This window comes from Colias philodice, chromosome 31 (assembly GCF_061535455.1).
Source record: "Colias philodice isolate Cphi_HAF_F1 chromosome 31, ilColPhil1 Martin Lab GWU primary, whole genome shotgun sequence".
NCBI classification, from domain to species: domain Eukaryota; kingdom Metazoa; phylum Arthropoda; class Insecta; order Lepidoptera; family Pieridae; genus Colias; species Colias philodice.
Window position 1 is genome coordinate 3,381,840 of NC_143116.1, and position 24,093 is coordinate 3,405,932.

A 24,093-nucleotide genomic window follows, 5' to 3' on the forward strand; every position below is an offset into this window, starting at 1 on the left:
TTCACTTTGAATTTAGCTAGAGAATTTGACTTAGGTCATAAAAATGGCTTCGATTTTTTTTGTTATCGAGAAGTTTTGAAACATGACTGAAAACTTAAATAAAATTTGTAAAACGTGCTTTAGCACTGGAAGGACCACAAGTCCGATCACAGATTTGAAATTTCTACTTACAAAACTTAATATGAGGGAGGTCAGTCATCAAATAATTACAAAATTCGTTTTTAAGTTTGTGTTTCTCAGATCAATTGAAATTACAGATAGATACATCAAATGGTGAAATTTGTTGGGAGTGCAAGGCGATTATGGTTAAGTTCTACGATTTCAAGCAAAAAGCTATAAGATTGCAGAATTTATTAGCAGCGGACAAGGTACTTACATTTTTAATCAAATTTCATTATCTTATCCTATATCCATATTATTAAAAACTATATATAGATTACTAGCTTTCCGTCCGCGGCTTCGCCCGCGTTTTCAAAGAAAAACCCGCATAGTTTCCGATCCCGTGGGATTTCCGGGATGAAACCTATGTGTTAATCCAAGTTACCCATTAAAGGTATGTGTGCTAAATTTCATAGTAATCGGTTCAGTAGTATTTGCGTGAAAGAGTAACAAACACACACATACACATCCTCACAAACTTTCGCATTTATAATATTATAGTAGGATAGGATTAGTAGGATTTTGGTTTTAGCAAAAAACTATGAACTACTATATAATCCTGCTGTGGGATCTCATACTATTAAATATTTATTTAAACTTATAATTTTCAGAGCAAACTCAAATCAGTAAGCACATTAACAAGCAGTACAAAACAATTGTATGATTATGAATTTTATTATGACAGAGAAGTTGACGAAATTAAATTAGAATCAACTACAGCAATTAATTTAAAAGATGAATATATAGACTTTGAAATCCATGATTTCAATGAAAATAATGAAGAAACAGATATAATTAAAAATATAGATAACACAAATCAAAAGGAAAAACAAATAATAAATAAAGCTGAGACAAATGAAGAAAAAAATAATATAAAAGATACAGATAAAACAAATTTTCAAGATTTAAAGAATAATGTTAAAATTAAGTGTTTAAATGAAATTGATTTTAAGAGAAAGTTCAAAACAGTAATTTATACAGAAGAAGAGTTATTAGCGAATAGAGAAGAAAAGAGAAGTCAACCAAATTACAAGAAAGTACCTTTTAAATGTGATACATGTGTGCTTGGGTTTATGAGAGAGGATACTTTTGATTTACATGTGAAAAAGAATCACAGCGAGGTAAGAAATTTAAATACTAGCGGTGCGCCACGGCTGCACCCGTGGTACATATTTACGTTTACTCTCCATTATAACCATCCTCGTACTTCAAGGAATAAAAATGAATTAACGAAATCAGATCAGCACGAGTTTAGCGCTTACCAACACACTTCATTTTTATTATGACTAGCATAGAAGACTAGATATCCGCCCGAGGCTTGGCCCGTTTTGTCTAAAACGTAATAAATTAAATACTAAAACCTTCCTCTTGAATCACTCTATCTATTAAAAAACCGCATCAAAATCCACTGCATAGTTTTAAAGATTAAACCGTCACGCGTCCTACGTACATTGTTTGCTCATAACTAAATCAGTATGTTATAGTTGGACGCGTGAGGGATTAAAGCATACAAAGAGACATAGGTTCGTTATGGAACCGTAAAAATGTCAATTAGTCAAATTACTTACCACATAACCCAAAATAACTTAAAAACATTTATTTTACAGAGCGTAGGAGAATATATGTGTAAAATATGCGAAACGCGATTCTCCAGTCAATACCTCTTACATATACATGAAAGAAGCCACTATGTGTCTTATCGCTGTGTCTTCTGTAGATACGAGACTTGTTCACATCGCGCTGCGATTATGCATTGTACAGATAAGCATTTAGAGGATGAGGCTGGGAAAGTGCATTGTGGCCAATGTGACAGTGTCTTTATGTAAGTAGAAAGAAGAAAGAAAGAAAGAATTTATTTTGCCAAAGGCCAACAACAAATATACCAGGAAAAACAGAGAAAAAGACAAGTGTGGCAGCCCTTTAGCAAAAAGGGGACCAACTCAGTATTTTGCTGTGCCTTCAGCAGCACAGCACTGATTTTCAGTGGCCCCAGGTACTAGCTGCGCTCCGCGGTTTTGCGTGGCTCTGCTCCTGTTGGTCTTGGCGTGATGATATATAACCTATAGCCTTCCTCGATATCTAACACCGAAAGAATTTTTCAAATCGGACCAGTGGTTCCTGAGATTAGCATGTTCAAACAAACAAACTCTTCAGCTTAATAATATTAGTATAGATAAGCATTTACTTAATTCAGAAACCTTCCATACGTCTGAAAGACATGATTTTTTGCTTTAAAATATAAACTGAAATATCTGCATATAACATCGGCTACTCTTATAATTTTTAGATTTTGGCATTAATTAATTTATTATTTAAGTTGTTTGACAAACAACTTTAGAGTCTGGCCAGCCAAAGCTGAACCCAGTGTTTTTTGTAGCGGCCACATTATCTGGAATGTTATCATGGCGTTTCTGCGTAGTTAGTTGTCAGTATTGTTGAAAACGGGTCAAATTATTTGCGAATTTAAAGGTTTTAGTGTTGAAATATGGGTAAAACTATAAAGAATGCTGTGCGGCAGCTTTTATTTATAATAATTAGTAAATATAAAGAGTTACAATGATTAGTAAATACAAAAAAAAATGTAAGTCAAATGTTTTATTGACAGGGCTACAACATCCTTTAATAACTTTTAAATCCTTATTTGTTGTGTACCTAATGTACCCATATACTATGATCACCTCTAAGAATATCAAAAGTATCAAAATTTTTTTTTCCTAACTAAGCTGATGTTACCAGGTCCATATTTTGTAAATTTGCCGCCCTTAACTGGGTTCAGCTTTGGCTGGCCAGACTCTATAAATACACTTTCTTTCAGGTCTGCAGAGGAATTAGAGAGTCACATGTCCGTACATAATAAAATCAAATGTTCGGAATGTGGTAGAAACTTCAAAGGGAATTACGCACTGAGGAAACATATCGCGTAAGTGCGTCTCTCAAACTCAAAGTTAAAATAACTCATACAAAAGGTCATACTCACACTCAAGTTTTACTTTAAATGTGGTCTGACGCATTGCAGGTGCATTCCCTTTTCGTTAAAAATTTATAATTTTATATCCTACTAATATTATAAATGCGAAAGTTTTTCGTATAAAACGTATCCTGTGTCATTCCTCAGGTCTCAAGCTATCTCTATACCAAATTTGAAGTAAATCCATGCAGTAATTTTCCAGATTAGCCAGGACATACATACAAACAGACGAAAATTTTGATAACTGTATTTTTGGCTTCGGTATCTATTGTAGATCACGCCCCAAGTATTATTTAAAAAAAATATCCAATATACAGTTTGACTTTCCTACGATTTTATTATATACAAGCTGCGCCCCGTGGTTTCACCCGCGTGGATCCGCTCCCGTTGGACTTAACGTGATGATATATAACCTATAGCCTTCCTCGATAAATGGGCTATCTAACACCGAAATAATTTTTCAAATCGAACCAGTAGATCTTGAGACTAGCGCGTTCAAACAAACTCTTCAGCTTTATAATATTAGTATAGATTAAGTATTTATTATAGATGTATAGATAATAAAATTTTATTCATTCACAGACACATCCACAAAGCGGAACGGATACAATATAAATGTGACCATTGTCGATTGACGTTCAAAACTAAAAATCGCCTAGAATCACACATGGCGACACATAGTGTAATGTTGGCTAAGAAACTATCATATTGTGACGTATGTAAAGTGCAATGTAAGAATATAAAGAATTATAGGGATCATTTGAATTACAGCGTCAATCATTCGGAACGAGCGTAAGTTCTTTTTTATTTATTTTAGGTTATATAAAATGAAATAAGATTATTATGGATATATTATGAATTATAATTTATATTATCTAACACTAGCTGAACTCCGCGGTTTCACCCGCAGTGTTCCGCTCCTGTTGGTCTTAGGCTGATGATATATGGCCTATAACTTTCCTCGATAAATGGGCTATCTAACACCGAAAGAATTTTTCAAATCGTACCAGTAATTCCTGAGATTAGCGCGTTCAAACAAACAAACAAACTCTTCAGCTTTATAATATTAGTATAGATAATATAGAATTGACAATCCTACTTCTTACTTAATATTATAAATGCGAAAGCACAGTATTACAATATTATTTCCTACAGTAAGGCAACGCCTTTGATGTCGCGCGATACACACACGAAAATATGCTAGGGTTGCAACAAATTCCCCCCAACGGTCCAGGCCTTGTCGCGGCGGAGGGGCTCAGTAGCTCAGAGTTATGGCCCTCTGAGTGAAGCGAAATTGGACCAGCGAGGGGCTGAACGGCTGGTTTAGAGTCGGGGAGATTCGACCGGCCCGACGGCCAGGGCTAGGTGTGGCCCAGCAGCCGCTGTGTGCGGCGTGGGATGGCGACCAGAGGTCGTGGCTTGGCGGACCCCGTGTCCACTAGGCAAAGGTGGCGCTGAACGGCAGTCGGGGTTGGGAGGCCTCGACTGACCCGACGGCAGAGGTCCTGTTTGTGGACCAGAGACACAATATACAGATATATACAGTAAGGAAACTTCATACAAAACGTCCGAAATGGCTCACGCACACAAGCAAGCGTTTTTTACGAGTATCCTAAGGGTATTGAGGGGGATCGATAGTAGCGGGTGACACATCCACAGATTTTGAATGACAAAGATACGAAAAAAGTTCAGTGATGTCAATTCACGTTAAATAAATATCGATTGTTTCAGTTTGTAGCCCTTTCAATAAATATATTTGTAAATACTGTATCTGACTACAAGTTAAAAAGAGACTATTGAAGTTATACTTCTTTTGGCGCGATGGAGAAAAATGATGAGAGTGAATTTTTACGATGCGCGCGCACACCGACACCTAAATTTCACAGCATGAAGTTAGTTCTAGGTGGTATGAAAATTGATAACTATGTTCAAGTTGTATATTCTAGTATTTTTTCCATAAATACACACACTCTTTTTTTTTTTCATTTCTATAGATATGGCAGCATGAGTTTTAAATTATGTTGATATATTTTCTAACAAAATGATAGCTACAAATAGTCACTATTAGGAGTCCAGTCTGTTTAAAGATCGCATCTATTTTTTACGCAATCTAGAAGAGCACAAAAATCTAAAAAAATGGAAACCTTAAAAAAATCTTGTTTAAATTTATGTGCAATATTAGGGAAGAAAAAGATAGATATTATAATATATTATTGTAATTTTATCGATACGTGACGTCACCACTTTGTCAAGCACTAAGCCTGTCAAACTATTTTCTTTTTCATCCAAAAACAAAAAAGGTGAAGGTTCTATGCTCGTGTAATAATAATTTTAATTTATTTTTGCATATTTTGTGTTTTTTAATTTAATTTAATTTATCGTTTTAAAAATAATTTAGTAGGTATACCTACATACAAGTATTGTAAATTCTGGTTTAAAATAATTATTGAATATAGGTATAATACAAATATCAAGCAATATAAATAATTTAGGTACATTAAATAGCCTTCGGCGTCCATAACAAAACAAGATTTCGAAATATAGCACTGATAAAAACGTATTTACTTTTACAAGGTGTATTAATTCGGATTGTTTCTTCTTGTAAAGTCATATTAAGGCTACACCATTTTTGTATTTTAACGGGTTTTAATCTCAAAATTACCACAAAATCAACGGTGGAAAAAAAAGCAAACAGAAATATACAGGCCGAATTGATAACCTCCTCCTTTATTTTTGAAGTCGGTAAATATCAAAAAGGTATCAGCCCTATAGCTATACGTCATAATTTCATCGCAGGGGCTTAGTTTCCTAACTGTATGTACGTATATATCTCTCAACTGTGCCAGAGAGGAGCCGGCTTTTATGCGGCGGTGGATGGCGGCCAAAGGTCGCGGCGCGGCGGGCTCGCTGGTTTAGCAAGCCACGCCGTGCAGCGGAGGGCGGGATCCCGACGCGTCATTGTGATGACGCGCGGAGACTCCTGCAGAGAGGTGTGGGGCGGCGGCCGCTGTAAAACGGCCGTCTGCCAACTCGTAATCCGGTCCGTGGGGCCGGACCGAGGGCCGCCACCTCTGGTGAGGTGGGGGCTGCGAGGTAATCTCTATAAAAGTGCGCTGGAGGGTCCCCCGACGTGTATTTCACACATCGGAGGACCTTCCGGCGTGCACTCTCCGGCCGGACGGTGTTGGGGTCGGGGGTTCGGGGGAACGCGGATGATGGAGCGGGGAAAGATCCATCGTCTGCGCGTTGGTGGCGTAAGCCTTCGTTCCAGCAGCCACCAGCGAGGGGGGTTCTAGTGGTGGGCCTGGAAACGGGCATCTGCTGGGCGGGACACGCGGTAGAGTCGTAACCGTTCCCGCAGTTCCGTCCAAAGCAGCGCGATGGAACAGAGTGGGGTTTTAGTCGGTAAAAATCCGACATAACCACGGCTCCATCCCCGGGAGCCGGGGGTATCTAAGAAGATTTCCCCACTATAAAAAAAAAGGGTTGCAACAAATTGGAATTAAAACAATTGTGATTTTTACTATTATGATGTAATCATTTATGTATATGTACATTCAAAATAATTTCGATTATTAAATCTGATGTAATTATTTGTTCTTTTATATATAATTACATATATTGCACTGCTAAATATTTACGTGACACTTTATTTTTGGATGTTCCTAATTGTATATTATAACATTTAGCTAGTAAATGCATTCGCATTGGGATGAACAATCTGATAAGAAAATAATGAGGACAACATATACATAGCTTTGATTTAAATTCAACAGATACAAATACAATCTTTCTGAAATATTGTTTCCTTCTGGGATTTCAATGTAGATTTACATCCGTACACGGAACAGTTTGTGCGCGCCATAATAGAATGTGTAAGTATGTATAATAAAATTATTACACAAAAAATACGACTGCGTCGTCCTTTCGCGCTAGGTAATGCAAACTAAGCGTGTTTGCGGTACGCGGCCCGCGTCGCCCGACCCTCCGCCAGTTCCCGTCCGTTTCTCTGCACAAGTACATTCGTTTCCGTACTGTATAGATATTGTAATACTGTGGCGAAAGTTTATGAGGATGGATGTATGTGTATGTGTGTGTATGTTTGTTACTCTTTCACGCAAATACTAAACCGATTACAATGAAATTTAGCGCACATATAGAGGGTAACTTGATTAATACATAGCATAGGTTTTATCCCGGAAATCCCACGGGAGCGGGAACTATGCGGGTTTTTCTTTGAGAACGCGGGCGAAGCTGCGGGCGGAAAGCTAGCGAGTTAATAATTTTGAAATTTAAAATATTTTTAGGTACAAATGTGCAACTTGCAACAAGAGTTTCGCATCAAAACGGTATCTACAAAAACATATAACATTCTACCATTTGCGAAAATCACAGTATAAATGCAATATCTGCAAAGAGGTATGTATTTGATCTGTTAAAAAAAATACATGTGTCACTCTCGACTACCGCGGTTGCGCTATTGCATAGCATCGCATCGCTGTGCCCACTGGAGTGGGGGGTGTTAGGTTTTTTCGTTACGGAATTTTTACATTCGGTCGCCGCGCTCAAAGTCTGAGATAAAAGCTATGCAATAGCTTAAAATGTTAACACGTTTATTAGCTTCACCTGTATGTTGGTATGTAACCGACTCCTTTAGACTCGATTAAGACCTACTTTAAATGGACAGATTTTATTCAAACTTTTTACTTATCAAGCATCGGTGATAATACAATAATTTTATGAGATTTTATTAGCGTGTTTTTCAGTTTTTTTTAAGCTTTTATCTCAGACTTTGAGCGCGGCGACCGAATGTAAAAATTCCGTAACGAAAAAACCTAACACCCCCCACTCCAACCGGCACAGCGATGCGATGCTATGCAATAGCGCAACCGCGGCAGTCCTCGAGTGACACACGTATTTTTTTTTTCTTTTAATTATTTTTGTACTAAGTGTATTATAGGCAAGTTAAATAAATAAATATTTCAGGACAATTTTTCACACATGGCATGATCTCATACTAAGCTTTTGCTTGTGTTATGGAAACCAGATGGCTGATAAACATACTTATATATAATTTTAAATAAATCTTAATATATATAAATCTCGTGTCACAATGTTTGTCCTCAATGGACTCCTAAACCACTTAACCGATTATAATAAAATTCGCACACCATGTGCAGTTCGATCCATCTTGAGAGATAGGATAGTTTAAAGCACAAAGCGGGCGAAGCCGCGGGCGGAAAGCTAGTACTTATATAGATAATTTACACCCAGACACAGAGCAAACATTTAAAGAAAAGAAACTAAAAAGTAACTTTTGTACAAATTTTTAACAAAATATCTTTAATAGATTCAAACTTAAACTAAAAAATTATATAAAGTCATTTTTAAAACCTGAAGTTTATATTTTTTTTTATTAATCAATTTTTTTTTTACAGTTATGTATATCTAAATGGCGGTTATTCAATCATAGACAAAAGAAACATGGTGTTGCCAGAAGCAGAGACCACGTTTGTAATGAATGTGGCAAGAAGTTTTATGTATGTATTTTCTACTAGCTGTGCCCCGCGGTTTCACTCGCATTGCTCCGTTCCTGTTGGTCTTACCGTGAAGATATTTATTAGCCTATAACCTTCCTCGATAAATGGGCTAAAGCGGAAGAGTTTGTTCGTTTGAACACGCTAATATCAGGAACTCTGGTCCGATTTGAAAAATTCTTTCACTATTAGATAGCCCATTTATTGAGGAAGGCTATAGGCTATATTTGTACCACGAGCGAAGCCGGGGCGGACCGCTAGTTAATTTTAAAACTAAGAAACTAAATATTTATTACACAATTGATAATTAATATTTTCTATATTCTAGACGGCAATAACGCTCCGTGGGCACCAACTTATACATTCGGATGAAAGAAGTTTTATGTGCGAAGACTGCGGTGATACATTCAAACAACGGGCAGCTTTGTACAAACATTATAAACTTGTACATAAGGGCATTAAACGGAAAAAATAATTTGTGTTTTATTTACCTTTTCACTTTTGTACTCTAATAATCGCCCGCTTTGTCTAAAAACCTAATAAATTATATACTAAACCTTCCTTGAGCATGACTATTAAAAAAAACGTATCAAAATACGTTGCGTATGTGGAATTTATAAATCAGATTTAAATACCATCCGCGCCATCTATTGAGATGATTTAACAACCATCTCAACCAATATGAAGCACTTTTCAGTGAATACAATATTGTAACGATGGAACACGACCTTTTGTTGAATTTATATTTTTTTGGTTTTTATGGCATTCAAATGCTTTATAAATATAAATTTATAAAGAATAGAAAAAATTCGATCACGAGGCGGGACTCGAACTATAAATTCATATTTATAAAGCAATTAATAAGGGAATTATAAATTTATATTTATAAAGCATTTGAATGCCATAAAAACCAAAAAAATATAAATTCAACAAAAGGTCGTGTTCCATCGTTACAATATTGTATTCACTGAAAAGTGCTTCATATTGGTTGAGATGGTTGTTAAATCATCTCAATAGATGGCGCGCGGTGTGTCCCTTATGACACATAAAACTGAAGGAATGGAATAAATTCGATTGCTCAGGAGGGTCACGAGTGGCTGAGTTGGTTAGGCATCCGCCCCGGAATGGCGCGAAGGATGCGGGTTCGAGTCCCGCCTCGTGATCGAATTTTTTCTATTCTTTATAAATTTATATTTATAAAGCATTTGAATGCCATAAAAACCAAAAAAATATAAATTCAACAAAAGGTCGTGTTCCATCGTTACAATATTGTATTCACTGAAAAGTGCTTCATATTGGTTGAGATGGTTGTTAAATCATCTCAATAGATGGCGCGCGGTGTGTCCCTTAAGCTTGCCCTTAAGACACATAAAACTGAAGGAATGGAATAAATTCGATTGCTCAGGCGGGTCACGAGTGGCTGAGTTGGTTAGGCATCCGCCCCGGAATGGCGCGAAGGATGCGGGTTCGAGTCCCGCCTCGTGATCGAATTTTTTCTATTCTTTATAAATTTATATAATCCGTGTTTTCCAATTACAGCACTAGAGCGCATTATGCGGCATAATGATTAACGTTGAATGTTCCAACTACAGAAACGCTTCGCACAATCGAGCACTCTTAAAAGTAATGCGCGTGAATTGATGCGTGCAATCGATTTATCGTTAGTAATTATTAATTGTTGGAAAAATTTTAAAGCTTTCGTTTCATTGTAGTTTTTTCGAAATAATCAAAGTTAATTCAAATTGTGTTATTAAAATAAATATAAGTATGGATGAAGGTACAAACATTGAAAAAAATGTTAATGACATAATCAAAATCCAAATAACTTAAAATAACCGTAAATAGTTTTCAACCAATTATTATCTATACCACTTTATTTACACATTAATGAGTGCTAACTCTATGAATATTTTTTTTTTCAACACTGAACTTAGCGCAACCTGCTGGTGCGTTTCACGTCTTGGTTCCAATTAAGCATCAGCATAATTCGGCATTGTGCGCCACTGAGTCGCATTATGCTCTGTAATTGGAAAACAGCCAATATAATGCTACAATATACCATGTATCCACAACCTATAAAAAAAATTAAAAATTGAAATGACATTCCACTTTGAATTTGACTTATTATATACCTACCTATCTTCTATAGTCCTTTTCACCGAGCCTTTTCACCTATGATGATTCCTGTGACACTTCATCGTGTTCCGAATTACGATTTTTATGTTTAAAACGCCAAAATAATTTTAGTGCATAATATTTTTATTTTATGGCGGAATTATTGCCAAAAATATAAAAATAAAACATCTTAAAGTTATAAATCGAAAACAGTATTGTTTAGTTTAATATAATGAAAAATAAAATAAAATAACACAAAAATATAATACCTACGCAATTTGTGTACATGAAATGGATCGTTGAAAAATCATAGAGTTGGAAAATCATATAATCGGCGCCCATCTTGTGATCGTTTGTCAATCGAGACAATCGTCTGTACGAGTGCCTCAACCTTGTATATAAGTTGCAATTTTATAATGATACTTTACGTGGTATTCTGTTATTGTTACTAATTGTTATTGTTGACTTTTTGTTGCTGTTGTTTGCTAAGTTTCCTTAGTTAATTGTTGGCGAAATGCCGAAAAAACTAATTTTGGTAAATCGATTTAATTTCCATATAAAATATTATCGATTATCGAAAACAATTGATATGATTTCAGTAAAGACATCTCTATACGTGTCAAAAATCCATGTGTCACAGAAATCATCTTAGGTGGAAAGGACTATAAATGGCAGATGGCTTCGATTTATTTTTTGTTATCGAGAAGTTTCGAAACATGACTGAAAACTTAAATAAAATTTGTAAAACGTGCTTTAGCACTGGAAGGACCACAAGTCCGATCACAGATTTGAAATTTCTACTTACAAAACTTAATATGAGGGAGGTCAGTCATCAAATAATTACTAAATTCGTTTTTAAGAGTTTGTGTTTCTCAGATCAATTGAAATTACAGATAGCTACATCAAATGGTGAAATTTGTTGGGAGTGCAAGGCGATTATGGTTAAGTTCTACGATTTCAAACAAAAAGCTATAAGATTGCAGAATTTATTAGCAGCGGACAAGGTACTTACATTTTTAATCAAATTTCATTATCTTATCTTATAATCATATTATTAAAAACTATATATAGATTACTAGCCTTCCGCGGCTTCGCCCGCGTTTTCAAAGAAAAACCCGTATAGTTTCCGTCCCCGTGGGATTTCCGGGCCCTCTATGTGTGTGCTAAATTTCATAGTAATCGGTTCAGTAGTATTTGCGTGAAAGAGTAACAAACTTATAGTAGGATAGGATTAGTAGGATTTTAGTTTTAGCAAAAAACTATGAACGCACTAATCCTGCTGTGGGATCTCGTACTATTAAATATTTATTTAAACTTATAATTTTCAGAGCAAACTCAATTCAGTAAGCACATTAACAAGTAGTACAAAAAATTTGTATGATTATGAATTTTATTTTGACGAAGAAGTTGACGAAATAAAATTAGAATCAACTACAGCAATTAATTTAAAAGATGAATATATAGACTTTGAAATCCACGATTTTAACGAAAGTATTGAAGATACAGATATAATTCAAACTATAGATTACACAAATCAAAAGGACAACCAGATAAAAAATAAAGCTGAACCAAATAAAGGAAACATTAATATAAAAGATACAGATAAAACAAATTTACAAGATTTAAAGAATAATGTTAGAATTAAGTGTTTAAATGAAAATGAATTTAAGAAAAAGTTCAAAACAGTAACTTATACAGAAGAAGAGTTAGTAGCGAATAGAGAAGAAAAGAGAAGTCAACCAAATTACAAGAAAGTACCTTTTAAATGTGATACATGTGTGCTTGGGTTTATGAGAGAGGATACTTCTGATTTACATGTGAAAAAGAATCACAGCGAGGTAAGAAATTTAAATACTAGCGGTGCGCCACGGCTGCACCCGTGGTACATATTTACGTTTACTCTCCATTATAACCATCCTCGTACTTCAAGGAATAAAAATGAATTAACAAAATCAGATCAGCACGAGTTTAGCGCTTACCAACACACTTCATTTTTATTATGACTAGCATAGAAGACTAGATATCCGCCCGAGGCTTGGCCCGTTTTGTCTAAAACGTAATAAATTAAATACTAAAACCTTCCTCTTGAATCACTCTATCTATTAAAAAACCGCATCAAAATCCACTGCATAGTTTTAAAGATTAAAGCATACAAAGAGACATAGGTTCGTTATGGAACCGTGAAAATGTCAATTAGTCAAATTACTTACCACATACCCAAAATAACTTAAAAACATTTGTTTTACAGAGCGTAGGAGAATATATGTGTAAAATATGCGAAACACGATTCTCCAGTCAATACCTCTTACATATACATGAAAGAAGCCACTATGTGTCTTATCGCTGTGTCTTCTGTAGATACGAGACTTGTTCACATCGCGCTGCGATTATGCATTGTACTGATAAGCATTTAGAGGATGAGGCTGGGAAAGTGCATTGTGACCAATGTGACAGTGTCTTTATGTAAGTAGAAAGAAGAAAGAAAGAAAGAATTTATTTTGCCAAAGGCCAACAACAAATATACGAGAAAAAACAGAGAAAAAGACAAAAGTGTGGTAGCTCTTTAGCAAAAAGGGGACCAACTCAGTATTTTGCTGTGCCTTCAGCAGCACAGCACTGATTTTCAGTGGCCCCAGGTACTAGCTGCGCTCCGCGGTTTCGCGTGACTCTGCTTCTGTTGGTCTTGGCGTGATGATATATAACCTATAGCCTTCCTCGATAAAAGGGCTATCTAACACCGAAAGAATTTTTCAAATCGGGCCAGTAGTTCCTGAGATTAGCGCGTTCAAACAAACAAACAAACTCTTCAGCTTTATAAATTATAATATTAGTATAGATAAAAATGGAAATGGCATATAACATCAGCTACTCATACAATTTTTAGATGTTGGTTTAATTAATTTTTTATTAAAGTTGTATGACCAAAAACTTTATATGTAAATACACTTTCTTTCAGGTCTGCAGAGGAATTAGAGAGTCACATGACCGTACATAATAAAATCACATGCTCGGAATGTGGTAGAAACTTCAAAGGGAAGAATACATTGAGAAAACATATCGCGTAAGTATGTCTCAAACTCAAACTTAAAATAATCTATACAAAAAGTCATACTCACACTCAAGTTTTACTTTAAATGTGGTCTGACGCATTGCAGGTGCATTCCCTTTTCGTTAAAAATTTATAATTATATCCTACTAATATTATAAATGCGAAAGTTTTTCGTATAAAACGTATCCTGTCATTCCTCAGGTCTCAAGCTATCTCTATACCAAATTTGAAGTAAATCCATGCAGTAATTTTTTCAGATTAGCCCGGATATACATACAGACAAACAGACGAAAATTGTGATAACTGTATTTTTGGCTTCGGTATCTATTGTAGATGACGCCCCAAGTATTATTTAAAAAAAATATCCAATATACAGTTTTGACTTTCCTATGATTTTATTATATACTAGCTGCGCCCCGCGGTTTCACCCGCGTGGATCCGCTCCCGTTGGTCTTAACGTGATGATATATAACCTATAGCCTTCCTCGATAAATGGGCTATCTAACACCGAAATAATTTTTCAAATCGGACCAGTAGTTCTTGAGATTAGCGCGCTCAAACAAACAAACTCTTCAGCTTTATAATATTAGTATACATTAAGTATTATTTATTAAGTATAGATAATAAAATTTTATTCATTCACAGACACATCCACAAAGCGGAACGGATACAATATCAATGTGACCATTGTCGATTGACGTTCAAAACGAAAAGTCGCCTAGATTCACACATGGCGACACAATGTGTAATGTTGGCTAAAAAATTATCATATTGTGACGTATGTAAAGTGCAATGTAAGAATATAAAGAGTTATAGGAATCATTTGAATAACAGCGTCAATCATTCGGAACGAGCGTAAGTTCTTTTTTATTTATTTTAGGTTTTATAAAATGAAATAAGATTATCATGGATATATTATGAATTATAATTTATATTATCTAACACTAGCTGAACTCCGCGGTTTCATCCGCAGTGTTCCGCTCCTGTTGGTCTTAGGGTGGTAATATATAGCCTATAACTTTCCTCGATAAATTAGACTGGGGTAGAAGCCTTTAAAAATAACAAAAAGATAAAAAAAATCGCAGTCGGATGAAACCCATTAGAAAAGGAGGGGAATATGATGAAAATAAAAGGAAAAATAAATTACGGTCAATCCGAGTTCGGGAAGTGGGAGGGGGGAGCTTTTAAGAGAAAAACGTTCGACACTTACCAATTTGCTAAGTTTCACTAACTCAGTAATAACAAAAATAAGTAACGGTAATGAGGTCGACGCAATCTACACTGATTTCAGTAAGGCCTTTGATACAGTGAATCATCATCTGCTAATAAAAAAACTTAGGGACACTTTTTGTCTTTCAGAACAGGTTTTACTCTGGTTGCAGTCTTACTTATACCTTAGACCACAAACAGTTAGGCTTAGCGGATATCAGTCTAAAGAATACTATCAGTTATCTGGAGTTCCCCAAGGCTCCCATCTAGGCCCATTATTGTTTACATTATTTATTAACGACATTACAAATGTTATCTTAGAATCTGAATATGAGGTTTATGCGGACGACTTGAAACTTTTCAGATCGGTAAATTGCTCTCAAGACCAACAAAAACTGCAGGGTGATATAAATCGAGTATCTCTCTGGTGTAAGAATAACCTAATGCAACTGAATGGAAGTAAATGTAATTTTATAAAACTTTCCAGAAAACATGTTAGATTCAAAACAACTTATAAAACTGATGATATTGCTATTAATCAAAAGTACAATCTTAAAGACTTAGGTATTACATTGGATGAGGAATGCAGATTTGATACACATATAGATCTGGTGGTTCGCAAAAGTTTTAAAATGCTAGGTTTTATTTTTCGTAATACACAGGATTTTAAATCTACTCTCGCTATGAAAGTACTTTATAATTCTCTCGTAAGGTCCAACCTTGAATACAATTCAGTTGTCTGGTGTCCTTACTATAAAAAATATATTACTCGTATTGAATCAGTACAGAAAAAATTTATTAATAGATTAAGTTATATCACCAAAAACAATATTCTTACAAATTATAGCGAAAAGCTAAACTTTTTTAAAATGGAGTCTTTGGAAGCGCGCAGAAGCGCGTCACAGCTAATATGCCTACATAAATTATTAAACAATGAGATAGACTGTCCATCACTGTTGTCGCAAATTGGTCTCTCGGTGCCTATCTATAATTGTCGGCTAAGTACTTTTTGCCCTATGTACACAAAATTTTCAAAAAATAAATATGGTTCGAACTCCCCGTTACAACTTATTTTAAAATTATATAATAGAATATTTGCAGTTGATCATAACACAGATATTTATTTTTCAAAACTAAGCTCGTTCAAAAAGCATATTGTTAAAACATTAAACAAATTGTAATTTAAGTTTTTACTTTTTGGTTTCAATTTAGATATAATTTAATTTTTATGAAAAATTGTTAAAGCGGTGCCTACCTGTAATTTAGATACGTAAATACTAATGTTTATTTTAAGTAAATATTGAATTGTTTGAACAAAAAATTATGTATCTAGTTGGTAAGCCTTTTTTAAATAAATAAATAAAATAAATAAATAAATAAATAAAAAAATGGTTTCTCTCGATTTCCGACAAAACTTCAAGTCCTACGGAAAAAAGTTCAATAGCAAAGTTGTAGGTAATTAAAAGTTCTACATATTTTGTATTCACAATTTTTTCACATAACCTCAAAATTTAGGTGAAAAATTGAAAAAACCAAGTTTTTGGTCTTTTATTTTTATCTACTTCAAAATTTATTTTTTTTCTACGAAATTTGGTGGAAACATACTTTATTATGTCCCAAATACACTGTAATTTATTTGATTGAAAATATTTATTTTTTCGCCTTATTTTGAATTAATACCAAACTCTATATTTTCTCTTGTATCGGCTTTTCGGTAATATTTCAAAAGAAAAAAAATCATCTGTTGTAAGTTACGATACAACTAATATTTTACAGCATATTCAAAAGCAAAATGATGTCGATAAAAACATTTCAGGTCGTTCGAGAAGTGTGCCTGATTTAGTAAATGTTCATTATCACACTGTTTGTATGCGTTTCCTGAGAACATTTACTATGGTAATGTTTATTTTTTTTTACACCATATGAAAGTAGAGATTTCAATGAACAAAAGGCTCCCCAAGTTTTTGAAAAAAGCTGATATTTTGACGGGTGACTTTTCGATTGAAAATTAGGTTGTTTTTTTGGTATTAATTCAAAATAAGGCGAAAAAATAAATATTTTCAATCAAATAAATTACAGTGTATTTGGGACATAATAAAGTAAGTTTCCACCAAATTTCGTAGAATAAAAATAAATTTTGAAGTAGATAAAAATAAAAGACCAAAAACTTGGTTTTTTGAATTTTTCACCTAAATTTTGAGGTTATGTGAAAAAATTGTGAATACAAAAGTTGTAGAACTTTTAATTACCTACAACTTTGCCATTGAACTTTTTTCCGTAGGACTTGTAGTTTTGTCGGAAATCGAGAGAAACCATTTTTTTCTCTTAAAAGCTCCCCCCTCCCACTTCCCGAACTCGGATTGACCGTAATTTATTTTTCCTTTTATTTTCATCATATTCCCCTCCTTTTCTAATGGGTTTCATCCGACTGCGATTTTATTTTGTTTCAAAAATTATCTACTCTAGTCTAAATGGGCTATCTAACACCGAAAAAAATTTTCTGAGATTAGCGCGTTCAAACAAACAAACAAACTCTTCAGCTTTATAATATTAGTATAGATAATATAGAATTGACAATCCTACTTCTTACTTAATATTATAAATGCGTAAGTTTGTGAGGATGGATGTATGTGTATGTGTGTGTATGTTTGTTACTCTTTCACGCAAATACAACTAAACCGATTACAATGAAATTTAGCGCACATATAGAGGGTAACTTGGATTAATACATAGGATAGGTTTTATCCCGGAAATCCCACGGGAGCGGGAACTATGCGGGTTCCTCTTTGAAAACGCTTCGCGCGAAGCGAAAGCTAGTGAGTTAATAATTTTGAAATTTAAAATATTTTTAGGTATCAATGTTCAACTTGCAACAAGATTTTCGCGACAAGAACGTATCTACAAAACCATATAAACATCTACCATTTGCGAAAATCACAGTACAAATGCAATATCTGCAAAAAGGTATGTTTTTAATCTATGAAAAAAATTAAACACGCTGTTATTGGCTTCACCTGTATGTTTGTATGTAACCGACTCCTTTACACTCGATTTTGACTTTAAACGGACAGATTTAATTCAAACTTTGTACTTATCAAGCATCGGTGATAATGCAATAATTTTATGACTTCATCTAGCGTAGCGTGTTTTTCAGTTTTTTTAATGTTTTTTTACTAAGTGTATAGGCAAGTTAAATAAATACATATTTCAGGACAATTTTCACACACGGCACTACTAAGCTTTCGCTTGTGTTATGGAAACCAGATGGCTGATAAACATGTACATAATCTTAATCTTAATACTATTATAAAGGCGAAAGTTTGTAAGTATGGATGTATGGATGTATGGATGTTTGTTACTCTTTCACGTAAAAACTACTGAACCGATTACAATGAAATTTAGCACACATATAGAGGGTAACTTGGATTAACAGATAGGATAGGTTTTATCCCGGAAATCCCACGGGAACGGGAACTATGCGGGTTTTCCTTTGAAAACGCGGGCGAAGCCGCGGGCGGAAATCTAGTATATTATTATTTTAAATAAATACGTATATAGATAATTTACACCCAGACACAGAGCAAACATTTAAAAAAATAAACTAAAATGTAACTTCTGTACAATTTTTTAACAAAATATCTTTAATAGATACAGACTTAACCTGAAGTCAATTTTTTTAAATTAATTAATTTATTATTTTTTTACAGTTATTTATATCTAAATGGCGGTTATGCAATCATAGACAAAAGAAACATGGTGTTGCCAGAAGCAGAGACCACGTTTGTAATGAATGTGGCAAGAAGTTTTATGTATGTATTTTCTACTAGCTGTGCCCCGCGGTTTCACTCGCATTGCTCCGTTCCTGTTGGTCTTACCGTGAAGATATTTATTAGCCTATAACCTTCCTCGATAAATGGGCTATCTAAAGCTGAAGAGTTTGTTCGTTTGAACACGCTAATATCAGGAACTACGGGTCCGATTTGAAAAATTCTTTCACTGTTAGATAGCCCATTTATTGAGGAAGGCTATAGGCTATATTTGTACCACGAGCGAAGCCGGGGCGGACCGCTAGTTAATTTTAAAACCAAGAAACTAAATATTTATTACCCAATTGTTAATTAATATTTTCTATATTCTAGACGGCACCAACGCTCCGTGAGCACCAACTTATACATTCGGATGAAAGAAGTTTTATGTGCGAAGACTGCGGTGATACATTCAAACAACGGGCAGCTTTGCACACACATTACAAACTTGTACATAAGGGCAATAAACGGAAAAAATAATTTGTGTTTTATTTACCTTTTCACTTTTGTACTCTAATAACTTCGCCCGCTTTGTCTAAAACCTAATAAATTATATACTAAACCTTCCTTGAGCATCACTATTAAAAAAACGTATCAAAATACGTTGCGTAGTTTTAAAGAAGCAAAACTCTGTATGACGCCTTTGCATTATAGACTACAAGCCCGCATAGGAAAAAAATATGGGTCAAATGAACCACCAGGGGACATATCTAGAACGATAGAAGAGCATAAAATAATAAGATTCATCACTATGCCGTCATTTGTAAGCTGTCCAACTGAGTGCAGATGAGAATTGAAAAGTACAGGTAGACTCGGTAAATTTTGGTCATATATTTTTGTACGGCATTCTTAACCATCGATAGATCCATTAAAAATAATAAGAAACCGCTCAGTGCCGTACAAAAATGGTGGTCCACAAAGTCGGATTTTTATTTAATTTCCGAGAGTTACCGGGGGTAAATTTGGTCATTTGACCATGTACGGCATCTGTGTCATACTATGCCTATACTGCTTTTAATCCATTATTCCGCAACGCCGTACAAAAATCATGGGGACAAGGGGAAAAAATCGAGAGTTGCAATCCCCTCTCTTTCCCCACTCCAGGGGGTCATTTGACAAAGTACGGCTTCGGTTCCAAAACATTATCTAGCACTCAAAAGTACTATTAAAAGCAATGCCGTCAAAAAATAATTGTTCTTTTAAATGTATACCAATAATCATCTTAATTTCATCGTATTCTTGATATATAGAGCTGTAAGGTCATTTGACCCTGTACGGGAACTTTTTTTTTAACATGATATTGTAAAATTCAATTGTTGTATAGTATTGCCGTTCAAAAGAAACCGTTCTAAAAAAAGTTATAGAGAAATGCAAAAACTGAAATTTTGTAAAAGTTTAAACATCGTAGATTAATGAAATATAATAGTTTTCTACACTTTATTCGTTGTTTTAAATAGTATTAACATAGATAAATTAGGAAAAAACGATGCCGTACATTTATGTGCAGACCACATCTTTTAGGCTGATGAAAGCGACGAAAGCTACAATTTTAAGGGTGCTTTATGGCCATCTGATACAGTACGGCATTAAAATATTTTTACCCGACTACGGCAAAGCAAAAGGAGGGTTATGATTTTGACAGGCCATGTATGTATGTTCATCTATTCCCTCGTAACTTCTAAACTACTTATCAGAATTCGACAAATGAGATATCATTAGAAGCGTCTGAATTATTCACTGGATAACCAGCGACCAGCTAGCTAAAGGCTATATGGGGATTCACAAAATCTAATGTGGCGCCCTCTAGCGGACAAAACATACAGAGTAAAAAATTAAGTTAAGATAAATATGCCGTGTTTGGTATCATTTGAAAGCGCTTTACTTGTACATTTTGAATATGTATATATTACTATGATTTGCTTGTGACTTTACCTGTATTCATGGGCTGATTGCATATAATTCACATCTTTTCGTTCATAGCTTCTTTATTAGTTCATCAATTTAAAGGAGTCCATTCCACCTGACTCCGACTTTCCAAGGTGATAATTAACCACCTCGAGCTTCTTAATAGTAATGTATATTTATATTTTATTATCAAAATATAAAGCAAACATTTCGCTATATGGATTTTTTTCTTTTACAGTTTTTTCCCCTTTGAACCAACGAAAATGTACGGCACATGAAAAAATATTATCTATGCATAAAATACTTTAAAAATAAATTTATTTAGTGTTGTGTCAAATGACCCCCTGGAGTGGGGAAAGAGAGGGGATTGTAACTCGATTTTTTCCCCTTGTCCCCATGATTTTTGTACGGCGTTGCGGAATAATGGATTAAAAGCAGTATAGGCATAGTATGACACAGATGCCGTACATGGTCAAATGACCAAATTTACCCCCGGTAACTCTCGGAAATTAAATAAAAATTCCGACTTTGTGGACCACCATTTTTGTACGGCATGCACTGAGCGGTTTCTTATTATTTTTAATGGATCTATCGATGGTTAAGAATGCCGTACAAAAATATATGACCAAAATTTACCGAGTCTACCTGTACTTTTCAATTCTCATCTGCACTCAGTTGGACAGCTTACAAGTGACGGCATAGTGATGAATCTTATTATTTTATGCTCTTCTATCGTTCTAGATATGTCCCCTGGTGGTTCATTTGACCCATATTTTTTTCCTATGCGGGCTTGTAGTCTATTATATCCGCAATGTGTGCCTTTACCAAAATAGGTGGTGGTAACTGACAAAGAGCAATTTTTGAATGACCGTCAAGACCAAGTAGACAACCACATAGACAACTGTTAAAGTGACAGATCCCTGGTTTAAAGTTAGACTGTGTCACAGACTGTGTTTAAATTGTTTTCAGTTTTGTGGTAGGCCAAGAATGTTTAGTTGGTAACCTATCTATACCTTTTTACTTTTAATATTGGTTTCTTGGCAATATGTAACTTAATTTATATTTTAGATTAAGATATCTGTGATAAAAATGGATTGGGATAGTTTTTAAGGATTTTCTTATTATTAGAAAAAAAAGTGAAGTCCCATGTCCTCTAGTGGGCAGATGTATTATACATCTGTTTCACTGATCGATTTTCTTTAGGGACAATAAGGTGATCAGCCTTCTGTGTCCTGCCAGACCGAGACATTTTTTTTCTTCGTCTCCACCGGGAATCGAACCCAGGACCCCTCGGTTCTACGCTCACGCGTCAACCATTGTACCAAGGAGGCAAATATAATTTTAAAGGATTATGAAATTAGATTAAAATCCAAATTGTGATGAATTATTATAATAAAATAAAAAAAAAAATTGTGATGAGACCAAATGTACCTTTCCATGTTTTGTTAACCCGCCATTGGTGACGTGAATTTGACTTACACCGTTGGTGACCCCGGTCTCACGCACCAGGGTTTTTGACTACGAGTTTTTCTGTAATTTGCGGTTCATGCTACTTTTCATTGGGATAGATATAAAGTTTGATCTTTTATTGTCAATAAAACATAGGTATTTCATAAATCAAATCTCTTTTATTAGCATAAGACAATATCTTTGGAATAACTAAAATTTTCAAGTATTTTAACAAAGTTTTTTTAAAACTCAAAAATAAAGCAACAATCTTAATTATTTAACAATTAAATTAGGCTTAGTCAGTCTTATGACATTGAAAACATAAAATTAAGTAACATAAATGGTAATACTTCGACCAAAAAAAAATATATATATATACAATACTAAAATGATAAAATCATTCATCTTCAACAACCAAACAACTAGAGCAAGTTGGTACTACGTGCGATCTGGTTCGAAATTATCTGATTCGAAGTAAATTCCAGATTCACTTTCCGATGACGTTTGTAATCTGTCCTCATCAGACACTGCTTCTTGCAAAAGAGCCTCGAGCCGACGCTGATTACTTTCGTAAGACAAACTGAAACAATGTTCACAATTTGAACAAAAAACACGGAATTTCTTGTAAAATATCGATCAAATCTAGCAAAACGCTTACTAATAATAGAATTATATGATTAAACTATAAAATTACAACAACAGCTTTATGAAAATAAGTATAATAAAAAAATACATAATAACCATTTGACTTACTTAGTTGGTGACGCCGGTCTCACGCACCGGGTTGGGGCCAAAACTCTGTAACGTGCGCCCGCGTCGCTGTCGCGGGGTAGGGGTAGGGTAGGGGGCGCGAAATTAGGCAGCTACTCGAAACCAGAGTGTAATTCGATAAATGGTGACAAAAATATTTGGGTTTCTTTAACTGCCCGTCTCACAGACCTGGTCACCAATGGCGGGTTAAGGTTGTTTTTTATTTAAGGGTTCGTTATTTATTTATTTTTATTTTGGGCTGAATAAATGATGCATTAATTATTTTTTTGATTTTTATTTCATACCAACTTACTTTATAATGTGCCTTTTTCTAAGAAAACAGATATATGCATGTGAAATTAAATTGTAATATTGACACGATTTTAAAAGAGCAACTATGGAGTTTCTTGCCGGTTGTTCTCCATAGATACTGCTTTTCGAATCGGTGGTAAATGTAAAAAATATGTTATGACGATTCAACTTCTAGAAGAAGTCTAATTGAATTTATAAATGTTTGAATTTGAAGCAATGATGAAGGTTCATAAAAACAGTACTACACGGACTTTCTCATGGCTGATTTTAACATATTTTAGAATATACAGTTAAAATAAGATGTCAGTACTCCCAGCCACTTCCGGTGGGCCATTTTCCTTAAGAGACGCCTTGCCCGCAAAATTATTAATAAGTCATCGAGATAAACGAAATTCCATCAACATGAGCCCCCGTAGGCCGGAAAAGATAAGTAATAACTCTGTTGAGCAATTTGGCCCACCGCGACCGGAAGGGTCTGGGAGTAACTACTGACATAAATAAATAAAAAAAACACATCTTATTTTTAACTGTATATTCTAAAATATGTGAAAATCAGCCTTGAGAAAAGACGTGTAGTACTATTTTTATGAACCTTCATCATTGCTTTCAAACTCAAACATTTATTTATTCAATAAGACTTCTTTTAGAAGCACTTTTGAATCGTCATTACCTACATATTTTTAACATTTACCACCTATTCGGAAAGCAGTATCTATGGAGAAGAACCGGCAAGAAACTCCATAGTTGCTCTTTTAAAATCATGTCAATATTCATCGTCTGATAATATCTGATAGGTAGGCGTTCTATGGTATCACATACTAACACTAACCAATC

The 24,093-nt window shown here is 34.6% G+C and overlaps 2 protein-coding genes and 1 long non-coding RNA gene across 5 annotated transcripts in view; all 3 read left to right on the forward strand.

Annotated features, from left to right (window-relative positions):
- Positions 1 to 44: 44 nt before the first annotated feature.
- Positions 45 to 9,285, forward strand: LOC149475171 (zinc finger Y-chromosomal protein-like). Of its 3 annotated transcripts, none has more exons than XM_089713615.1 (9): positions 45 to 190; positions 258 to 368; positions 771 to 1,280; positions 1,767 to 1,981; positions 2,975 to 3,079; positions 3,710 to 3,919; positions 7,435 to 7,546; positions 8,566 to 8,667; positions 8,993 to 9,284. In XM_089713615.1, the coding sequence occupies exons 1-9, from the start codon at positions 83 to 85 to the stop codon at positions 9,137 to 9,139; spliced, it is 1,620 nt and encodes a 539-aa protein (XP_089569741.1). In that variant the 5' UTR covers positions 45 to 82; the 3' UTR covers positions 9,140 to 9,284. The 3 variants fall into 3 exon arrangements, with proteins under 3 accessions (XP_089569741.1, XP_089569743.1, XP_089569742.1); XM_089713617.1 differs by having other exon boundaries at positions 70 to 190; positions 262 to 368; positions 8,993 to 9,285; XM_089713616.1 differs by having other exon boundaries at positions 103 to 190; positions 241 to 368; positions 8,993 to 9,285.
- A 2,180-nt stretch (positions 9,286 to 11,465) lies between these two features.
- On the forward strand, positions 11,466 to 19,323 carry LOC149475172 (zinc finger Y-chromosomal protein-like). Its single transcript, XM_089713718.1, has 9 exons — positions 11,466 to 11,603; positions 11,673 to 11,783; positions 12,108 to 12,617; positions 13,028 to 13,242; positions 13,736 to 13,840; positions 14,474 to 14,683; positions 17,890 to 18,001; positions 18,745 to 18,846; positions 19,177 to 19,323. The coding sequence occupies exons 1-9, from the start codon at positions 11,496 to 11,498 to the stop codon at positions 19,321 to 19,323; spliced, it is 1,620 nt and encodes a 539-aa protein (XP_089569844.1). The 5' UTR covers positions 11,466 to 11,495.
- Positions 19,324 to 21,312: 1,989 nt separating this feature from the next.
- Positions 21,313 to 24,093, forward strand: part of LOC149475173 (uncharacterized) — a 35,887-nt gene continuing 33,106 nt past the window's right edge. The window contains exon 1 of the long non-coding RNA XR_016318113.1: positions 21,313 to 21,561. This is a non-coding gene — a long non-coding RNA (uncharacterized LOC149475173). The remainder of the gene's footprint in view (positions 21,562 to 24,093) is intronic.

Bases quoted from the DNA above. Each gene is read 5' to 3' on its own strand.
- LOC149475171 (XM_089713615.1), top strand. From the start codon at position 83: ATGACTGAAAACTTAAATAAAATTTGTAAAACGTGCTTTAGCACTGGA. The intron at 3,080-3,709 runs GTAAGTGCGTCT...ATTCATTCACAG, and splicing joins GCACTGAGGAAACATATCGC to ACACATCCACAAAGCGGAAC. The intron at 3,920-7,434 runs GTAAGTTCTTTT...AAATATTTTTAG, and splicing joins GTCAATCATTCGGAACGAGC to GTACAAATGTGCAACTTGCA.
- LOC149475172 (XM_089713718.1), top strand. From the start codon at position 11,496: ATGACTGAAAACTTAAATAAAATTTGTAAAACGTGCTTTAGCACTGGA. The intron at 12,618-13,027 runs GTAAGAAATTTA...TTTGTTTTACAG, and splicing joins TGAAAAAGAATCACAGCGAG to AGCGTAGGAGAATATATGTG. The intron at 13,243-13,735 runs GTAAGTAGAAAG...ACTTTCTTTCAG, and splicing joins CAATGTGACAGTGTCTTTAT to GTCTGCAGAGGAATTAGAGA.